Here is a 21,972-nt window from a genome sequence, read left to right on the forward strand (position 1 = left end):
GAAAATGATTTTAACATTTTGTTTTCTGTCATAACCAATCTTCAAAGTACAGCACATTTTCTCCCCCATCCAAAAATAGGGCAACACACTTTCTTAAAAAGTTAATCTGGGATGCTCTGATGAAAAGCTTGTTAGAATCCAAATAAACAATATCAATCCATTTCTTCTTGATTACTCCTACACAGTTGAAGGATGTGACTGTAACTCAGAAATTTTACAGTTAAATACGGTATCCTGTAATAGGTTTGAAACACAAAGATTGTTTCAATGGCTATATTTACTCAGTGATGAAAAAAGGTAAAATACGGATCATTTTGTAGAGCAGTTTGTGGTGGGTTTTTCTGATGAACAAATAGATTGGAAGGATCTAATTAATTCACCCATGCTTGTCACAATGACTATGTATTCTAAAATTAAGCTTGTTTTATATCACAAAAATATAACTAGCTACAGCCCCTTCTTGATAACTTAGTGCGGTTAGGACAATACTTGGATGTTGTTTTTTAGCATTAGAAACTGAAAAGAGCATCATTAGGACAAATGTTACAGACGGATTCTTTTTCTACATGGTGGCTTCAAATCTGCTGTGCTCATCATAGTTGTTGGAGTGAATTTCACGTGGTTTCTCCTCTTCTGGAACCTGCCATGAAAATCAGAGCAAGAGTTCAGTTGATGCGATATAGACTTCCTTTTGCCATAAAAGGAGTCTAAGGTGCACTGAGAATGTCATTCTGTTTACATATATTATGTGTCTATTTATTAACATTGACCCAGCCTGACACGAACCATCAGTTCTGAATTCTGAGGGATGAATTCAGGGTTTTCTTAATAAAAGAATTCCTTAACACTGATGTTAGCTATGAGAGTGCAAAATTAATATCTGATATTTCCAAAGAGCTCTAAAGAAACAAGATGACCATCTCTAATGAAATGTGAATGATGTTGTATGCCAAATATCAATGTCCCTTCCCATTACCTGATAAAGCTCACTTAGAATAGAATATTTCTGAGCAGTTCTACTGATACTACAGGACCTTCAATTGAGTAGGGTTGCATTATTATCACTGGTCAACACAGGCTGTGAATTCTTCAGCCACACTTTAAAACTTTCCTTTTCCTGACACTTTTTATCATTTACATATGACAGCCTATTTCAGGTTTTGCCAAAAACCAGTCCTTTCACTTTACCGAGGCCAAACAGCGAATGACTTGCAAAGCTGTCATTAAAAGTTGTTTTTTCTGATTGTCATTGCTACAGCTGATCTTTTGTCTCAAAACTTCCCCTTAGACTGCAAACTTTCTCTCACCAAAAGCTAGATTGTGTGGTTCATACTGGAATTTAACTCATTAAAAAACTAATAAAATCTCCTCTTGGGTTCATGGCATCTTATTTACAAGAAATGTGTATCATGTATTTCTTCTTGTTTTGCCTTTTCGAGTTTGTCCTGGTATAAAGGATAAAATTCAGACTGCCTAAATTAAGAATTTGTCATCAGTCTCTAATGAAGGGAGATGCAGAAAGCCTACAAACAGTACAGAGAGCTTCTTAGGTTAGCCAAGAGGAAAGGTATGTCTGAATTTCTACTCTGCACTTGACTGTAGGCATCCAACTCAGACATGTATGTGGGAATCAACTGATCAAATCTAGGTTTTTACGGCATAGAGCTCTACATTTGAGGTCGGCAATGAAAGGTCTCTCATTATCAGTGAGGGATATAGAGACTTTCAAGGTTTGAATTCATGTAACCTAACATAGATCTGGAAGTATTCAAATGAACTGCAATCTAGAGCCATCTCTTCATTGAGCATAAAGGGAGCCTAGCAGGACTATTTCAGATGTACTTGTTCTCAGCCCCATTGTTTGTGTCTTCATGTATAAAAGAATAGTGCCAGGATGCCCATCGTCTTCTGATAACCTCAGTGGTCAGATCATTCAACCAGGCAGCAGAAGAGCTTCTGCTCAGCCAAAGGGAGACTCACCCTACAAATACTGAAAAAGTGCTTTAAATTTCAGTCAGAATGAAATTCTAGATGACACTAGAAAAGCAGCACCATATAGCCAAAAATGCAAATATCATGTGTCTAAACTACAAGAAGGAAGAGGATACATGACACAGTGAGCACTTAAAAGAGAGATAAAGAGCTCAACTGAGGTCTCAATTTGCTCGCTCTCTTTCTGCTTTTTGTTCAAGGTTAGTCCAATGTGAATGGCACAACTAGCTAGCAAGTCCAAAAAAAATCCTGAAGGTGGCCTTGATAAATTCCCAGCCTGAGGCAGAGCAACAATTTTGAAAGCTGACTCATGTGTGCGAACCGCAAACCCCAGGAAAGTAGGACTGGTGTGCTGTACATCTTCAAACATAGTGAAAATAAAGAGAGGTTTTATCTTACCTCCCAATAAACAGAGTCATCAAAGCAGTTCTGGTCAGATGCTTGTCCCAAGAAGGGCAACTTTAGAATACCACCTGCAGGGAAAACAGCATCAGAGGTTAAAAAAAAGACAAAATGCCCAAATAAAAGTTCCTCGGATGTGCCCTGGGGAGTCATCTAATTTTTCTGACTCATTTCCTAGTCTACAGAAATGCTCAACCGTCTTGGGACATCAGGTCACTCATTACAAGAGGTGATGCAGGTTTCTTCATGTCGATGTGAATAAGAGCTTGTTTTTAATTGCTCAAACCTTTCCCAGATTTCAGACTGGAATTTTCTATTTCAGCCTGCATTTTTGTTTGGAAAGTATCCACAATCACATGGAAACATATGACACCTAAATGAATATGTCTTAATCTCAAACTAGTTTCTGTTCAGAATTTTAAGTGTCCGAATCTAGAGAATTCCATCCAGAACATCTTAATATTCTTATATATACAACCCAGTATCTTCGAAGCATGTATTCAGTAAGATATCTAGGCTTCATTCGAAGACAAAATTATTAGAAAACTGCTTTTCCATATTCAAGTTTCTGCCAGTATGCCATCATGCATTATTTCTATTTTTCTATTTTGTATTATTCACATGAAATTGTTGATACCTTGAAGTTCCCCATAGGCAAACCTCTAAATTCACGTGTATTTCAGTTGCTATATGCGTCGTACCGACCTGTCAATGCTCCACCCACCAGTGCAATTCCAATTGTACTGCCCAGGGCAGCAGCCTGCATGCCAGGAGTAAGCCGGACACCGTTCCTGAAAAGGGCAGAAAACCAAACCATTGACAATCAAAAAATTGTTACACTTTGAGACTGATAATTGGTCTTACAACTTTGCACTTGCTGTCTGCTGGACAAGATGGCTTATAGGAAAATATCCTGCCATTGCTGTGTACAAGACAGAAATCCTGATTTTATTTTCGTTTTGTTTTAGACTACAGATGAAAACAAGTTTTTTGAAAAGGTTATTAGTGCCTTGTAAGCCTTTAGACGATGCTCCCCTTTGTCAAAAAGACCAGCATTTCATTTACTTGGAGTCTTTCAAGATAGTGGAAATAGCCCATTTTGCCAGTTTTCTTGGAAATCTTACAGTTACCAGCAGCATAATTGTAGAATCATAATAAAGATTCTTCTACGTTTGAATGGTTTTTGATTTATTTATTTTTACTTGTGCTTCTAATTTGGAACAAGCTTGGCGTATAAATGGTGTGCTAAAGGCAGGATACCAAGAAGAGTCTTATTTAAACCAGAACACAATGTCTGACATTAAGTCAAAGATGCATTTTGTGAACAAAAATTAAAAATAAAAATATTAGATCCAAGGAAGGTGGAAAATTAAGATAGACCTACAAAAATCAATAAATTCCTTTCTCTCTTCTCTCTATAACTCACCTATCTACCTCTTTTATTGCAGTTACTATGATGCCAGCAATACCTCCCAGTATTCCAGGTAAACCATGTAAGTTATGAACTCCACAAGTGTCTTGAATGTTCAGCTTGGATGCCAACAAAGGCTGAAATAAGAGGAAATATGAAGTTTATAGTAAGTTTACAGGCTTCCATTATTTCTAGAATGATAAGCAAAAGAAAGTAGTGCAGAAGTACAAGAAACAATTTAACTTATTTCATGTACACAAAGTTTAGCTATAAAACCTGCTATCTTTCCCTTCATTGTGAAATTGTTTATATGCAGAGAAACCCAAGTATGTAGGTATAATGGTACAAATGTCCAAACTACCACCATAAATATAATGATACAAAACACGTGACAGTCCACTGATGTTCCTAATCTTTTCAGCCACTGCAGCAAAGGTTGAAAGAGTAACACGTACATGCCTGTTCTGAGTCTGCTAGTCAGCTATTTTCTTCCAGAATGTTTCTCCATCACGAAAGGCCAGTTTAAACAGTTTCAGTCAGAATATTTTTTTTCTACATTTTGCACATGAAACAATTCCATTTTATACTTCAAAAGTGTATTTTTATTACAGATCTATTTAGAAATTTTAAAAGACTGAAATGTAATTAATCCTGTTTCACTGAAACATGGGCTTGGAGCAAAATTCTGGCAGCTCCTTGAACAGAAATCCCAACTTTAATGAACTCTAATATATTTGTGATCCTTCTCTGTTTTTAGCTAGGTGATGGACTGGAGTTAGCTCATAAGCATATATTTAAATCACACTGATTTAAAAATAACTGTTATCTAGAGCTCACTCTCTATACTGTATCAGCCAGTTTCTAAACTCCCTTTCTAGCAAACCAAGGGAGCTCCAGTAAAGCCAATGAAGCAATAAGTAAATGAAAGCAGAGGTGGGTCCTCAACACTTACAGTCAGGAAGTGGAACCCAAGGACAGAGATGATTCCAGCAATGCTCCCAATGCACATAGCAACAAAAGGGTGGATTGACAGGTCAGCACAGGTACCCACTGCTACTCCTCCTGCCAGGGTGGCATTTTGAATGAGAACCTGCAAAGAGGACACAGAGGTGGAGATGATATATGTGGAAAAGAGGCTTGTTTTAGGGCTGAGTGACTTTGAAGGCTGTTTTGCATACCGAAGTTTTCCTTTTCTTCAGGTGGGATTTTTTCAATGAAGAATGAACAGGAATTTAAAACCGGGTTCCCTGTTACATGTTCAGGGTGTTGGTTCGAAGCTGCTCTAAGCCAGTTTAACTGGGGCCAAATTAATGAAGTCCAACTTTTGCAAAGTCACTAAAACTCCTCTGACCTCTCAAGAAGCCGGGCTGAGCCAGGGAGAACTGCCTCCTACAACAGCAGCAAATTCTGCAAGCTCATTGAACTGCGCCTGATCATATTGGACTTAGATAAACTCTGCAACTGCTGCAAAGAAATGGGTGAAAACATAGGGCTGGATTTTAGGGGAAGGAGATGGAAGACTGGGACCCTGGCAGCCCCAACCTCCTTTGGCTTTGCCTGTTGTGCAGCTGCAACTGTGAGATGCCAGTGAACAGGTAATTGCCTTGAGAGATCCATTTTGGCTATTGCAAAACGGTAACTCACATCGGATCTTCTTTGGAATAAGACCCAAAAGTCCACCTGAACATTGGACTAATGTCTCTATGGTCCAGCAGGTTCTGTGGACAAGAGAGAACAAGGGAGCAGGACCATCACTGTAATGTCTAAGAGCTTTTCACCCTCCAGATGCAGTGATCCCACTGAGGAATCACCACATAGCTAAAGCAGGGTGGGTTGCCTCAGGGCCCAATCTTACATTATAGCTTTTAGAAATATAATAGCTCTAATTTTGCCCACAATATGAGCAAAGGCTCCAGATAGCTCATGGACATTGGGAATCTGCGTAATCATCCTTATTATGGAGGGGTGGCTCGATTTAACAGAGGTTGTGTTGTAATTCTTACCATACTGAATTTGCCTCTTTGATCCACCAGGCTGGAGAGGGCAAATGTTACGACAGTACATGCAGCCAAGGAATAGTAAGTGTTGACAATTGCTGTAGTCTGGTGAGTTGTTCCAGATGCAATGGCAGAGTTAAAACTGGGCCAAAAAAGCCAAAGGAACAGGGTACCTGGATGAATATAAGTCAAAACAAAACAAAGGCTATTCAGTCACATAAGGTATTTCAATGTGAAAGATCCAACACAACAGAACCAGCTACAAGAAATGAGGAAGATGATCAGTAAGAAACATGAAAGAGCCAAAATGCTGGAAGAAATCACAGAATCACAGAATCACTAAGGTTGGAAAAGACCTGTAAGATCATCAAGTCCAACCATCAACTAACACCACCATGCCCACTAAACCATGTCCCACAATGCCTCATCCACACATTCCTTGAACACCTCCAGGGAGGGTGACTCCACCACAGAATCACAGAATCACAGAATCACTACGGTTGGAAAAGACCTGCAAGATCATCGAGTCCAACCTGAAAAAAAAAAAACAAAACAAAAAAACAAACCACAACAACAATAACAAGCCACAACCCACCCAACACCACACAGCACCATGTCCATCAAGCTACATCCCACAATGCCACATCCACACGCACCACCTCCCTGGGCAGCCTCTGCCAATGCTTCACCACTCTCTCAGGAAAGAACTTTTTCCTAATATCCAGCCTGAACCTCCCCTGGAGCAACTTGAGGCCATTTCCTCTTGTCCTGTCACTCGTCACTTGGGAGAAGAGACCAACACCCACCTCTCTGCAACCCCCTTTCAGAGAATTGTAGATAACAGATTACGGAGAAGCTTTTGATACTGGCAGCTGGGATTTTGTCACAGGGTCTCTTGTCAAAACTTACTGGAAAACTTTAACACATTGTGACCCCTTGTCATGCCCCACTCACTGCCAGAGCCCACCACCACTGTGAAAACCATACCAGGATAGGATGCATTAGCGTATGGGATCACCCGGCTACACCGGTTTGGGAGCACAAAGGCGAGATGCAGGGAGTTGTGATTCGACTCAGCTTCATCTCACCTTGACAGATCCTTATCTATGCAGAGATGACCTGGGGGGAGCTGCGGAAACGGCTCAGCCCGGGGTTGTCTGAACGACCGAAAGCCGACCGGAGCCGCGACTGATCCCTTGACAAACAAATCGCCCTGAGCGCCGTTCCACCGCTCCTCAGGGGCTGTGTGTGCCGGACATCGCCCAGTTCGCCACAGGGACTGGGGAGCCATCAGGGCACCAGGGAGACACCTGGGTGCATAATCCTGCCCCCCCCCCCCCCCCCCAAACCAGGGGATAAAACCCGTCAGGTTTGGGCAGAAAAGGGGGGAGGCTTTTCCAAGGATACAGCCGGCCTGGAGGAGATTCTTCCCCCCTTGTCCAGGACTCTGTACAAGGGAACTTCCCGGGGATTAAGAGGCCTTACCTGAGAGAGAGGGTGAGTGATTAAGAAAAATACCTCTGGTATTTGGCATGCTTTAAGGTCGTGATGAGTGCACTCTTAGGGCATTGATATCTGGTGCGCCTCTGGTTTGTGTTAGTAATTCTGGAAATGCCTTGTCGGTTGTGATAGTGTATTTAATTGCAATAGTGCGTTCCTCCATTGTATCCCTAAAAACCTGCGACAGTGGCGTATTGGAGCTGTGAGTGAAGTTCAGATAAATTGTTAATTTGAACCTTCCAGTGTAGTCTCTTTCTCTCCGTCACATTAATTGGCGTAGTGGGCAGGATACAATGGAAGAACTATTGCAGAAACACGGTTGCAAACCTGCTCCCGAGGATAGGGAGAAGGCTGAGAGGTTGTGGAAAAGTAAGGAGAAAGTGGTGGAATGGGTAGAGCAATGTATGAAGGAAAAAAAGAAAAAAACCGGAAAAGGTAAAGGTATCCTGTGTACTATTTTTGGGGTGTGTTTAACCTGTGCACAGGAGGAGGCACGGAAATCTGAGAGGGTGAAGAAAGTGGGTACAGCCGACCCGGAGGAAACCGCATTAACTGAATGTAGGAAAAAACTCTGGGAACTGCAAACTGAAGCAGAGGCTACCAAAGCTGCTTTAGAGGCAGAACAAAAGATGAAAGAAGCCTTAAGGGCTCATGAAAGACAATTGGAAGTTGAGAACATGTTTTTGAAAGATGAATTAATTGCTGAAAGAGAAAGGAATCGGAGGTTACAGGAAAAATTAGATCTGTTATTGTCAAATGCTCCGACTCCCTCTCTCACCCAAGTCAGGAATTTAGTTATGTGTGTCGATCCTGATATTTGGGACGGGGACATCTGGGGTGACCCAGATGCTGAGCCCGAGCAGGCAGGTAATATTGAAATTCAACCCCTCAGTAAAACGGAGGTGCAGTTAAATGATAGAAATAATCGAAGATATTCTACAACACGTATCGCCCCGTGGTCCAGACCCGAGTTTGCGCAAATGCAAGAGAAATTTTCACGCAAGCCCGGGGAAAGTGCAACTGAATATTTATGGAATGTTTCGCTAAAAGGAGGAGATCGAATCTTGCTGAGTGAGGAGGAAGCTGGGGGTTATTGGGGTCCTGGTGTGTTCCTTGATAGGGGTCCCGTGGGCGACCAACCCTTAACACTTAGAGTGGCCCACTGGGCAGGCGGGATGGATCCCAGGGAGCGAGGCGAACCGCTGGCTATTAAAACTGCTGGGTTATCCGGGCTGGCTGAATCGGTGCAAAAGGCCGCCTGTGTACAAGCCATGTATGACCGTGGTGAGCAGGGCATTCCCCTTGCTGCTCCAGTGGATCCTGTCCATCTTAAACCATTGATTAGAGGTCTGCCTGAATCTCTGAAAATGCATGTGCAAAGCCTAAAGGAAAAGATTGCACAGGCAATTGATGGTAACACTCGCAACCCTCATCAGCGACCGCAGCCCATTTTAACATGGGGGGAACTTTTACAAGAAATAGTGATTTACAGTAGAGAGATGGGTTGGTTAGAGGAAGGTTCAGGTTTACAGCACCGGGTCCGACAGGCAGGGTTTGGCAGGCAGAATAATCCCCGCCTCCCTCGACAAACCAATTCTCGTTTCGACCCTCAGCGTAACAAATTGTGGAGGAAGGCGTTGGCATTAGGAATACCCCGATCAATGTTACGTGGGCAGTGCACAGAGAATATTCGTATAATGGTAAACCTGGTGGAGCAGCCTATTAGCAAAGCTGCAGAGCGTACTGGTGGTGTTAAAATGCAAAACCCCTCTGCTCCTGCAAATCCTTTCTTGGACTTGAGGAAGGATTTGATAGATCTAAAAAACTAGAAAGCGTGGGGGGTATTTCAGGCTGACCCACCCGTGTAATATCTAACCTAGAATGGCCTAACCATGTCAGTGACCCACATATTATTTTAGCTACAGGCCCCAGACGAATATCTGTAAATTTTCTAATCAACACTGGAGCTCAAATAAGTGTTATCACAGAAAAAAACAGCAAAAAGTTCCATGCATCCAGTTGCAACCTAAGATTATCTGAAGCAGTACATACGCTTAATAATAGATTGGGTGAAAATAGAAATGCAAAGATAAAAGCATTTTGTCCTACTGGAGATTTAATCTTCAAGGAACCACATAAAATTGGCAAATTCCCCATACAGTTGCATTCTGGTCAACCAGTAATGGTCAGATTACCTCAAATTAGAGTTGTACCCCTGATACTGACTAATCCAAGGGGATCATATACATGGGAAGCAAAAGATAACTCTGGCTGCATACACTGAATAAGTAGTACATGGATCATACCAGATTTCTAACTGACTCATTGTCGATCATATATATGGTCGAGCAGCACTTTTCCATTTACTTGCAGGTGCGCCCCAACAAAAAGAGGGATGAGGAGTATGACGGGGTGGGGACCTAAGAAGCATCGACCAGAAGTATGAACTGTACCTAACTGGAACAAGCTGTGCAGAACTTAAATGTGGACCAGAAGGCTTTTTTTTGTTTTGTTTTGTGTTTTGTTTTCCGATTTTTGCATGTTTGTTTGATAAGGATAATTACTTGTTAACCTAAGTTTTAAATAGTAGGTGCTCTGTCATGGCTGGGATTGTAAGGTCTTTTGTAATAATAGTCATTAGCTTTGTAATAACCATAGGTATAAGTAGACAATCTAGGATATGGAATAGACAGCCTCGGGCTTTTGAACAACATGTTGATGGTTCCCCAGTTATAAATCACACTGAACCAGACAATATGATCTATAAGATGATACAAGGTTTTGCTCGTATGCTTCATTTTTCTCATGTTTACCTCTGTTTACCTCTACCACGTACCTCCACTCAGGGGATCCCCATAACAGCCTTCCCTGTGGATATAGGTAAGAATTTAGATTGGCTCTGGAATCAAAATAAGTCTATTATTTGGGGTGAATTTGAATGGAAGTGGCCATTTAACAATACATTAAATCAAACTTCCATTTGGAGTCTAAATTGTTCCTATGCTCCCCTTTGTCAGGACAATAAGACTGTGGGATGTAGAGGCAAACAACCACAATTCTTCCAACAGCCATGTTCCAGACACCCTTGGGCAGATACACGGTATGGGGATAAGCCATATTGGAGAGAATATTTAGTCCTGAGATATGTGGAAGCGGTAAACACCCAGTGGTGCTTTGAGTTTCCTTCAACATACAGTAATTCATGTACATGGTTCAACGTAATGCAGGGACGACCTGCTGATTGTTTATGGTCTCACGTCCATGAGGAGAGGAGAGATGACAGGAAGGATTGCTATCCCTGACCGTCTCGACAAAAAGCCTCAACACAACCCAGTGTGAAAAATCCCCTCTGGAATTGGACAAATGTTATAAATTGTAGCACCGGAGGGGATCTAGGAAAGGGTTGGTTGTGGTTAATCCCTTCATTACAGCATTTAATCAGTGTTGCCTGCTTGTGTCAAAATTACATAAAGCTATATCCTCCAGTAATGGGGTGTAATACCAGCATAAGCTATAAAGATTTAAAATATCCTAAGAAATCCTCCTGTCAGATCCCTTGAACCATGGGCAATTGCGATGACTCACCTATATATATGCTCCATATCAATTAACTTGGATATGCTCAGGCAGGACTATTACAGACATGTTAAACCCTATTCATCCCGGTCTGCAATGTACTTTGGGAGTACCATCATTAAGTCCTTATTACTCTGAAAAATTTATTTCTCAAGGACTGTGGCATTCCCCTACCAAACGAAGTATGGATGTTACCGATTGGACTGTATCCCAGAAATTGGCAGTATGGGCTGAAGGATTCTTTGGATTAGGAATAGGTCACCTTAGAACTAGAATTATGTTGCCTAATTTAGCTGCACAGGTGGAGACATTAGCTGGCCTTACTAAGGACAATTTTGAATTGCTCAATACCAAAGTGCAAACAGTCTCGAGAGTCACGCTTCAAAATCGACTTGTGCCAGATCTGATACTACTCAAAGAACAAGGGGGGTGTGGATTCTTGAAGGTGAACCATGAACAAGAAGAATGCTGTGTTACAATTCCTAATGTGTCACTACCCCTTTGGGAAAACCTCCAGAAGATGAGGAAGATAGCAGAAGTCACACATGAGCTGTGGGACCAACTAAAGTACACTTGGATGGGAAATATCTTTGGTAAAATAGGATGGGTATTTATAGGATGGATTACTAACTTGTTGCAAACATTGATTGTTATCGTTTGTATTATTGTAGCATGCATTGCCGTTAGTTGTGTTAAAAGAATTATTGTAAAATCTATCTCTCAGGTAAAGGTTCACCAAGAAACTGGGGAATAGCTGGCTCTACTTAAAGAGTCAGATGAAAATTATACAGACACATTGGCCAATGATGACATATCAGTGGTGGATGATGATATATCAGTGGTGGAATTGTCACTTAGGTCACCCGGCTAAACCGGTTTGGGAGCACAAAGGCGAGATGCAGGGAGTTGTGATTCGACTCAGCTTCATCTCACCTTGACAGATCCTTATCTATGCAGAGATGACCTGGGGGGAGCTGCGGAAACGGCTCAGCCCGGGGTTGTCTGAACGACCGAAAGCCGACCGGAGCCGCGACTGATCCCTTGACAAACAAATCGCCCTGAGCGCCGTTCCACCGCTCCTCAGGGGCTGTGTGTGCCGGACATCGCCCAGTTCGCCACAGGGACTGGGGAGCCATCAGGGCACCAGGGAGACACCTGGGTGCATAATCCTGCCCCCCCCCACCCCAAACCAGGGGATAAAACCCGTCAGGTTTGGGCAGAAAAGGGGGGAGGCTTTTTCCAAGGATACAGCCGGCCTGGAGGAGATTCTTCCCCCCTTGTCCAGGACTCTGTACAAGGGAACTTCCCGGGGATTAAGAGGCCTTACCTGAGAGAGAGGGTGAGTGATTAAGAAAAATACCTCTGGTATTTGGCATGCTTTAAGGTCGTGATGAGTGCACTCTTAGGGCATTGATATCTGGTGCGCCTCTGGTTTGTGTTAGTAATTCTGGAAATGCCTTGTCGGTTGTGATAGTGTATTTAATTGCAATAGTGCGTTCCTCCATTGTATCCCTAAAAACCTGCGACAGTGGCGTATTGGAGCTGTGAGTGAAGTTCAGATAAAATGTTAATTTGAACCTTCCAGTGTAGTCTCTTTCTCTCTGTCACAATTAGCAAGACTGTTCACATGCAAATCCCTTATCACAGAATCACTAGGGTTGGAAAAGACCTGTAAGATCATCAAGTCCAACCATGTCTATTGATCGTCTATTGATATAACTGATAGTTTTAGCTGGTAAATTGATCTATGGACAGATCTCATGGACAGATAGATGTATGGTTTCTAACATTCATTAGCAGGACAGGCACAGCTCAATACTTTTAATTATGGACAATTTCTATGGAAATGGCTGCTTATAACAGAAGGTTTAACAAAAAGGGAGTCACCACTAACGCCCAGTGAAAATGCTTCTTTAATTTGATCTTTCTTTTCTTTAACCAAGGAAAAACCGTAAAAATATGTGTGTCACTGAAAACATTGTGCATGCATCAGACAAAAAAGAATATAGGAGTGTAGTTAAGAAAATGGATGCAGCAGAATAATAGGCAATCATTAAAACATAAGAATGAAAGAAGGATGAACAACTAATCAGCATTCACTATTACTTCACTTACCAATCATGGCAAATATGTCCGAGTGATAGGTAGATTCTTCATTTTCGTGTTTGTTTTTCAAACCAGGGCGATACAAGACTAGGGTTACGGCCAAACCAAAATAAGCTCCAAAAGCATGGATAGTCATTGAGGCTCCAACGTCTGTGGCCTGTAATAGGGACCCAAAATAATGCCACAGATTTTATACAGCATAAAGATGAGGGTTTGATGAAGGAGACATCTGGATGACTTTAAAGATTTATTTTCTATGGTAGAAACTAGAACGTAGAGTATGTAAACTGGAAGTATTACAAAGTGAAAGCATTTGTTATAAACAGAAAACAATTACTGTTATATAGTTGTACCTGAAGTATTTCTGTAACTAGATGTTCATTGCATGCAAAGATTGTGATCTCCAGAATTGTCAAGATCAGCATCTGAACAGGACTTGTCTTCCCCAAGACTGCTCCAAATGAAATCAAAGCAGTTGCTGTACTGAAGTCTGCATTTATCATGCTGAAGTTAAGAAAATGAATAAAACCGAAACAAAAATACAGGAAAAAAAAAAACAGTTTAAAGATACCAGAAATAAGGCTGTAATATCAAACCTGTCATATCATTAAAATGATAGAGCTTTAACTTTGCAGATATAAAATTATCAAGACCATCTTTGTGGATGAAAATTAAATCAAACTTTTCCAGATGGGTTTTGTAGGGATCTTATCAGCTACTGAGGAAAAAGTGTGGGAAGGTTACCTCCTGCTTATACCATGTATGTGCTTTACCAGTTGAAGTTATAGTGAAAAGTCAGATGAGATGTGTATTGCAGATGTGCAGGGATATTTTCAGCTCTGACTGTCACTTGAGCTCCAAAGATGACAGGGAGCTCTCAGCTTTGGTCAGATGGTTTATGTCATTTCAAAGGCCTTGCATGCCTTTCTATCACTGTGCATCATGTTTGCACTAGCTGTCAGGAAGGACCAGTGTTAACAGGTTATGGGGAACTGCAAAGATAAATAAAACCACAAATTGGTCAAAAAACTTGCAGCACAGAGGGGCACTAACTTATGGGTCCCTCTAAAAATGACTGTCTGTAAGCATTAAGGAGGTACTTATATTATTTCTGCTTGTCTCTCAGTAATGTTTGGATGCTGTTCCTTTCAAAATTTTCTGCAAGTTGTCTCAAAAAACAGAACTGCAGATGTGGAAAACACTCTGAGACCTTGGTAGAAGCAGGACAGATGAATGGGAGGGGGATTAAAAGTATCTAGAGACATTGCTCATGAGGTCTCTTATTCCATGATTGGGATCCAAAACCTAGTGCAGTATGGTGCTCATGCAAATCATTCCTTTAGAAGTAGGAGAAAACCTCATGAGTGGATAGACATACTGTTCCAGCCTTTCTTCTGTGACCGCATGTGTCATGGAAGGACAGATCCTTTCATGCTTGCTGGATGCAGGAGGTGCTGTGCTACTGCTGGAAATCTTCCAGCTTCCCCAGCTCCAGAAATTCAAAGCAATCTCTCTACATGACCATATGTAACATAGCACCTCATATTTCATCCCACCCTTTGGTTCCCTTGGCCCAGGGCACCAGGTGTTGCTCCTTTAGGGGTGAAGGGCAGATGAATGTTGAGAGGTGGACAGTAACGCTCAATCAAATTTCAGTGAACTTGGAAGTCTGATCCCACAGATGTTGTAGTTTATGGCTTCTCCTGATATCTTAAGGGATAGAAATGTCAATTTTGGTAAATTCACATGTACCTTACGATGTCAACATTAATTTTCCCTCCTTTCGCATGCCAAAATCCTTTCATCAGGGTTCCCCACTGGAGACCGAAGGCAGCAATGAGCATGTTGATGCCAACACTGCTGAATCCATATTTCTTCAGAAAGGTCATCAGGAAACCAAACCCAACAAATATCATCACATGGACATCCTGAAAGACTGAAGGGAAAACATGTCTGTGTAGTGACTATGAAGAGTGATTATGAAGGGAGGAAAGCTAGGGACAAATGAAGATTTAATAGAAAAGAGTTCCAAACTCATGTCATAAATGTAATCCATCCTTCCCCACTTCATGACCAGTTTACTAGTTGAAGATTGAGTGTCTGGAAAATGCAAGAACCAACTATTGATTTTGTTCCTTGCTATATCATTACAGAAAGAACACTAGATCTCTATACTAGCAAATTTAATGTCTGGAACTGTTCTCTGTGTGTGAAGCTACCTGGAACATCACAGCTTCATGTCCTTACAGAAAAGTTCTCTTCCCCCTCAAATAAAGGTTGTCACATCCAGTGTGTTCTGGCTAACTCCAAAACTGCACATGGGATTTGTCTGCTAGAGTTCTAGTTGGTCCAGTGCAAAGGTATGCCTGTGATCCCTAAAAACTACTGTACAACAGACTGACTTCTTTACCTGGGTAAAATAAAAAGGCATTTAAGGTAATGGCTACACTAGTAAATTAATATTTCTAATCACCGTATACTTAGCCCTCCTTCAAATATGCTTTTTTTTTTCCAAATATGAATTTAATGAAAATATGGCTAGTTATTTTTCTACTTTTCTTTTTTTTTTTAGGTTTTCTTTTTTAATTTCCTTTTTTAGGCTTTTTAATACAAACTGAGTTTATCACCACAACATGGATATTTTATATTTTAAAATATTTTGTTACTCTGAAATGTTTTATGTGATTTAATGGACTCTACACCAAGCAGGTTTGAGTCCTGTAATTAGAGCTTTTTCTCTTATTTTTTTGTTAGTAAGAACCTCAGTACAGAGAAACTATTTCTTTTATTTTCTATTTAATTGCCTCTTACACGCAAATATGCAGGAAAAACTTGAGACATTGACCTGGTTAGTATAATATTTGGCTTGAAGTTGTATTTCCCAGTGAGATACTTTCAGCATTCCTATAGTTTTGCTATATGCATTGCCACGTTCAGCCAAAAGAGGGCCCAGAAGTATAAGAAGTTACTGGAGATTCCTAATAAACGTTATTCTATTTGCACTGTTGTATTCCGGCCCTAACCTAGCGCTGAAATGCATACATGCATGTAGTAAGATCTTTTATATTGGGCTACCCGCATCTAAGAAACAGCATAGAAATGCAGCTGGTTTGCAGACATCCCCAACCCTTTTGCTTCCTCTTTAGGCTGGACATATTCACATTTCTTTCCTGACTTCAATAATAGCCAGTGATGGGATTTCTGAGGCCCCTGCAGTCCTTTGGAAGTTTCCCATTTCCCTCCGTGTTACTCAGTTTCAAGAACTACTTTCCAAACTCTTGTGTTGTTCTTACTACCTATTTTAAAAGATACACAATCAACTTAACTTTCCCATTTGGGCTTCTGCTCTTGATATACTCGCATATTTTATATGGCAATACTGTGCCAAAATAACCGTCTCACTTAGAGCTCAACATACTCCCTTGCTCCAGAGGACCTGACAAGAGATGAAACAGATACGGCTGGGGAAAATATAAACAAACCACGCTAATACCACCTTCCTGATCCTACCAGCAGCAAAGTTTTTAGTGTCCTACTGGATGCAGAACCCCAAACACAGCTTAATTTGCCCATATTCCTGTGTCAGAGGGAGGCAGAGAGGGGTGTTTAGGAAAAGGGCATTAAAGTACAAGATCATTGACGGGTACGTCTGTCTGTGCACCCTCCCTGCTTGCAGCAAACTGTGCCACAGGAACACAGATCTGTGTCTTTGTGCCTGACTTGACCGTGGTGGTGGACTGCGCATCTAAAGCAACTCTCCTTCAAATGTCTTGGAAAACATGTAGCAGTGGTCAGTGCCGGTAAGGCTGAGTGGAGGGTCTTCCCAGCCTTCCTCTAAACACCACCCTGATGACCTCAGGTACAGGTGATCACCTATCTTTTTTTTTTTTTTAAGTGGGACAAATATAGGTTGGCAGGTCGCATGAGAAAGGTCTTCTCAAATGAGGGAAGGAGTAACCTTAGATCTTTCCCCCTCTTTTTCGAGGATAAGTGGAAACTGAATGCTGAACAAGCCTTTTTCTCCCCTTTTTGAAATAATTGTCTGCTAGTGACCATTCGCCCAGTAACCTGTGCGTTCAGCAGCTTTGTCTGACTCTTGTAAGACCGCTTTATTAAAAGCTTGTTAATGTTACCAGAAAAATACAGAACTAGAGGGCAAATCCATAAAAGCTGCACAGAAACATCTACAGATGCCTTCTTGTTTGACTTTAGCAGAAGAAAATGGAAATGTATTAAATAAACTCTTAGTATGACAAGTCAAAGTGATATATGACTTCAACACTTTTCAGTCTGTATCACACTTGAATTTGAGGGGTACCTTTGAAAATTGCCTGCTACTTCTGCTCTTTTTATTATTTAATCAGCGTATGCCATGGATTTTCCAATAAAGTTTTGGTTTTGCCCATTCAGGGTAGTCAGCTCCAGGTAAGAAAGTTTTCCCAGTCTCCCACGGGAGATTATAGTTTGTTAGCATTCAGCACATTACTTGCTCTCGTTTGCAGTCTCCGGGTTAAATAATTGCAGACAAAGCAAGTCAATTGTTCTCATCAAAACAATCCATTCATATACACAACATCTCAGTAAATCATGTCTAGATTAGTAAAAGATGCTTTACTGCTTAAGTAACCTGACTCTACACATGAGCAAAAGAACGAGTTTCAAAAGCACCTTGAAGACTGAGGAGTTTAATTCTCAGTGCCCATCAACAGGGCTTCTGCATGCTCAGGTCTCTTTTGAAAGGTGCTTTTAGAAATCTTACCCCTGCCCTGAAGATGAGAAGCAATTCTGTTTGAAACAAGCAGCTGGTTGACAGGGTCCTCCTGAAGGCTAGCCAGGATTCATATAAATGTTTTAAAACTGTCTGGACTTATTTACACAAAAGATTAAAAGTCCTGGTTAAAACTAGGTTAATTCATGGATGTTGAGGACAAATTTCACAATCTGAGTGGACAGCTTCAACTAATCTAGCCTATATGTTGTGCTTGAACTACCTTTTACACATTCTTTTAAGAAGAGTAAGTCTGGAATGATTTCAAACGATGGAGAAAACAGCACAATTTGAAATAAACTGTTTCAGTAACTAGTTGTGTTTAACAAAACATAGTACTTCTGTTCTGTGAGACAGGAAAATAAAGATTGGGAAAACCACTCCAGCAGATCCTGAACAAAACCTCTGCACAGGACTCTGCAAGGCTGCCCAAGAGCAACATACTAATTCCACTGCAAGGTCTCTGCGTGATGATCAGTCTCAATGCAAAGATCTTTCTGGCATCTAGGTTTATACTAAAACCGTGATTTTGCTCTGCCTAAAGGAGTAAACCGTAGAACCCTGAACAAAAGGGGCACATAAGTTTTCCTAAGCCATGAGTCATGGATCAATCACAGGACATTGTATACAGGATACTGGCACTAGTGGTATCCCATTCTAGTGGCACGGCACACCTGAAGTTGTCCATCCCGTTCACCATGCCCGTACTTAGATCCACCAGAAATATATATATGCAAAACTATGCTTTGGGAATGATCTTAGCTCAGGCTCCCTTATCTAAGTGCAAAACTATGGTGGTCCTCAATTATTATTTCCATCTTCAGTCTGAAAATACTGAAACAGCTTGGGTTCATGGTGCTGAGGTATCTAAGGCATATAAAAGCAGGCCCTGCACTGCAGTTCTGAGAATATAAATTGGCCCCTGGATGAAACAACTAAATCTATGAGGTACAGGTGGGTTAACACCTCTGGGGATAGCGTGGGAAGCAGTTTGAACCCATCATTTTGTGAACATAGGGGAAGTCCTGGCTCAGCATATGTCCTAATACATCTATACAACCATAGCATTAACTTTCTGCCAGGTCCTCAGGCGAACTGAGTGCTCTTGTGTGCACATTGTAGACAGGGAAGTTTGAGAGGAAGAGGGCCTAAAAGTAAAACCACAGGTATTAGGAAATCCTGCTTTTATTCCATTTCTTTATTATGAATGAGATCCACCAACTCTTAGGTCAGCATCTAAAAGTCCAACATTACATCTGCGGTGTTCGCTTAGTTTATGTCTCTACTGGTAAACTGAACAGCCTGGCCAAAAGGCCAATGGCATAGGTCGACTCACATCTGTACAGCTACGTGCTCTTCTCTCCCAAAACACTGTTCCCACCTGTACTGCTTGTTGAGAGTACTCTCTTATCTATGCTATGCCTAAAACCATACCCAGGAGGAGGTCAAGGTGCTGGTTTGCATGAGCCAAAACCATGGCAGAAGCTTGCTAGCAGTTCAATAGTGTGGACAGCTCAGGGACAGCGTGCAGATATAACATAGTCATACACTGCCTGTGCAGGAAGGCATGGGAGACAGCAGGCAACTTCTCCCACGTATTTTAGACACTGGTATTAGGGATGAAATAACTATAGGTGATCCCTAACTGGAGAGATTACATTTAAAGGCTTATATTGTAGTGCTAGCACCTGGTGAGAAGAATGCTTTTCTCTGTGATGTGGATGAGGCTCCTGCCCTGTCTCTGATGTCTTTTTAAAATGGGGGTATTAAATTAAATTAAAAAAGAGGGCTGGGAGAGGGCTTTGGTAAGTGCGAGAACAGCCTATTTCAGGAGCTCCCCATGGTAATGTGTGTGGCACAGGCAATCTCCATCCAGAAGACTCGAGGTTCACTAAGAAATGCACCACAGTATTGTAAGGGGCCACTGAAGACTATTAAATTACTGGCATAAGCACGAGGATCTCATGCACCTTTCTTCATTTTCCTTGGTAAGGGGGACTCCAAGAAATTGCAGGTCAATTTAGTACCAGAGCCAGCAGGTATGATACTCAGACTGGAGAAGGTAATTTTCTCTGTTCTTGCGGGGCAAACAGACCTTAATCAGAGTCTGAAGGACCTATGTCCTAGACAGCATCCTTCTGGCTTACCAAATTACAGAAAGATGCCCCAAACACTATTGTTCTGTGGCTGTATCTGTTGTTGCCATGTTGTTCTGGGGTAGAGTCAGAGAAGAGGTAGGTGGACAGGTGTTTTGGGCAATAGCTATGTTAATAAAATAACAGTGCCAGAGTAGAATTGTCTGTGCTGTCCGATTATTAGTGTGGTCTCTAGCATAGTTTTTGCCTAGGCCAGCTATCACCTCCTGGGTGACGGTGGACCAAGGGTCATTCCCAATATACCCTCTAGATAAGGCCACCTCACTTAGGAACTGGGATAGTTCAACATCACGGACGTGGCCAAGCTGTGTCTCAGAAAGCGAACGGGTTCTGGCATAGCCTGAGTTACTCCCTCTCGGGGATACTGTTGCATCTCAGTGGAGTTAACCCAAATGTGAGTAATTAGCCCCTGATGTTCATTAGCTGACTTGCATCTGGAGCTGAATAATGCCATGCATTCACTGTTCTCTCAGCTGGACAATGCTTTGTGTGAGAATATACAACACAAGGCTACTAGGGAATGAAGTGACCCCAAGATCACATCCCCCTGTCACAGTCACTGAAAGGTTAGTTGGGATGAGACAAAAAGAGGGATACACTCAAAATTACATGGGTACTACATACAGGCAAGGAGTTCTGTACCGTTATGATCATCATTAAGAGGATTGCAATCAGGGTTACAAGTCGTTAAGAGATCAGAGCCAAGAAAACGAACAACAAACCTTCAATACTGCCAGCAAAACACGGGCTGTTTCTCTGCAGACTTATTTTTTTATTTATTTACAACAGTCTAATCTTTGCATGAGGAGGAGGAGGGTGGGAGAAGTCAGCAACTACTTCTCAGGCCAAAAGCTTTCTCCCTGAGATTCATCAAGCATTTGCAGAGCAACAAATCAACAGAAATGTTTGCAGGCTGAACCATTACTGTCAACAATCGAGCCACTGCTTTGAAAGATAGGAGGGGGTTATCCACCTTGTGACAAAAACTATTGCCCTTCTTGGGGTCTGGTTTCTGCAAAATTATTTTGTAACGATGATGAATATGCTGCTCAATTTCCATGTTCTCATAAAACAACCTTTTGAAACCCGGGTGATAGTAATGAAATGTTCCATTAATTTTCATTATTTCATACAGTAATCAGGAGAGAAGGTCCGGCAAGAAGCACTACCATCTATCTCTGCAACATGCTAGAATTGTTCAAAACAATTCATATTTCTCCAAGTTTTAACCTGCTATGCAAACACTAGAACTACTTTCAGGATTCTTCTCTCCCAGAACAGCTAATTTCTCAGCAGTTAGCTACTTTCAGAATTTTATATATGCTCAACCTGACTTTGTCTTTGAAGCCTGCTGCTTTCACACCTCAGGAAAAGTTTGTTTGCCTCAAAGCATGCCTTTCTTTTCTAGCTATATCAGTAGGTCTCGTAAGTTATTCAGAAATCTTGCTTAGGATTAGTTTAAAGAAATTCTAACTTCTATAAATCTTAGACAGCAACACTTACGTGGGTATAAAGTTTGAGAGGCATCACTGGTGTCATATTCCACAAATATTCCAAACAAAACAATGATGATCACTTCCAGAAGAAGAGCCAGGATCGAGAACTTGAACCTCATGTTGGTGTCAAGGGCTGAAGGCATTGCAGGAGAGCAGGAGGCTGTGAGAGCCTGATAAAGGACGCTTGCCTTCAGTGGAGCTGCCTAATTCAGTGGATCTGGGTGATATAGCAAAAAAAAAAAACAAACCATGAAAAAACAGAGAGACAGGCGAACACACCGTCACACCCACTGCAGGAGGGAAAAAATATGGGTCAATATAGCGATTTCTATTTCCCGGGCTATTTCTGTGCATGAAATGCTGGCTTAGATATTTTTTCAGTTTGTAATGCAAACCAGCTCATTTAGCCGCAGATACGTTTCTCACTGTCTTATACGTATTTTAAAAAGGAAACAGCCTAGAAGAAAATCTCACATTGGCTGGTTTGCTGCACAGAGCAAGGAACACAGCAACACTCAATTGTGTTTCCTGTAGTCAATCATTTCTTCAAGTTGTAGCTTTCGATTTA

General features: G+C 41.5%; 1 protein-coding gene across 1 annotated transcript; it reads right to left on the reverse strand.

Annotated features, from left to right (window-relative positions):
- On the reverse strand, positions 1-21,547 carry RHAG (Rh associated glycoprotein). The gene is made up of 10 exons (XM_059834922.1): positions 21,412-21,547; positions 14,737-14,920; positions 13,338-13,488; positions 12,994-13,141; positions 5,809-5,975; positions 4,758-4,895; positions 3,821-3,942; positions 3,100-3,185; positions 2,392-2,465; positions 1-640 (listed from the first exon to the last, which is right to left on the reverse strand). The coding sequence occupies exons 1-10, from the start codon at positions 21,545-21,547 to the stop codon at positions 563-565; spliced, it is 1,284 nt and encodes a 427-aa protein (XP_059690905.1). The 3' UTR covers positions 1-562.
- Positions 21,548-21,972: the final 425 nt, after the last annotated feature.

This window comes from Gavia stellata, chromosome 2 (genome assembly GCF_030936135.1).
Source record: "Gavia stellata isolate bGavSte3 chromosome 2, bGavSte3.hap2, whole genome shotgun sequence".
Taxonomy (NCBI): Eukaryota; Metazoa; Chordata; class Aves; order Gaviiformes; family Gaviidae; genus Gavia; species Gavia stellata.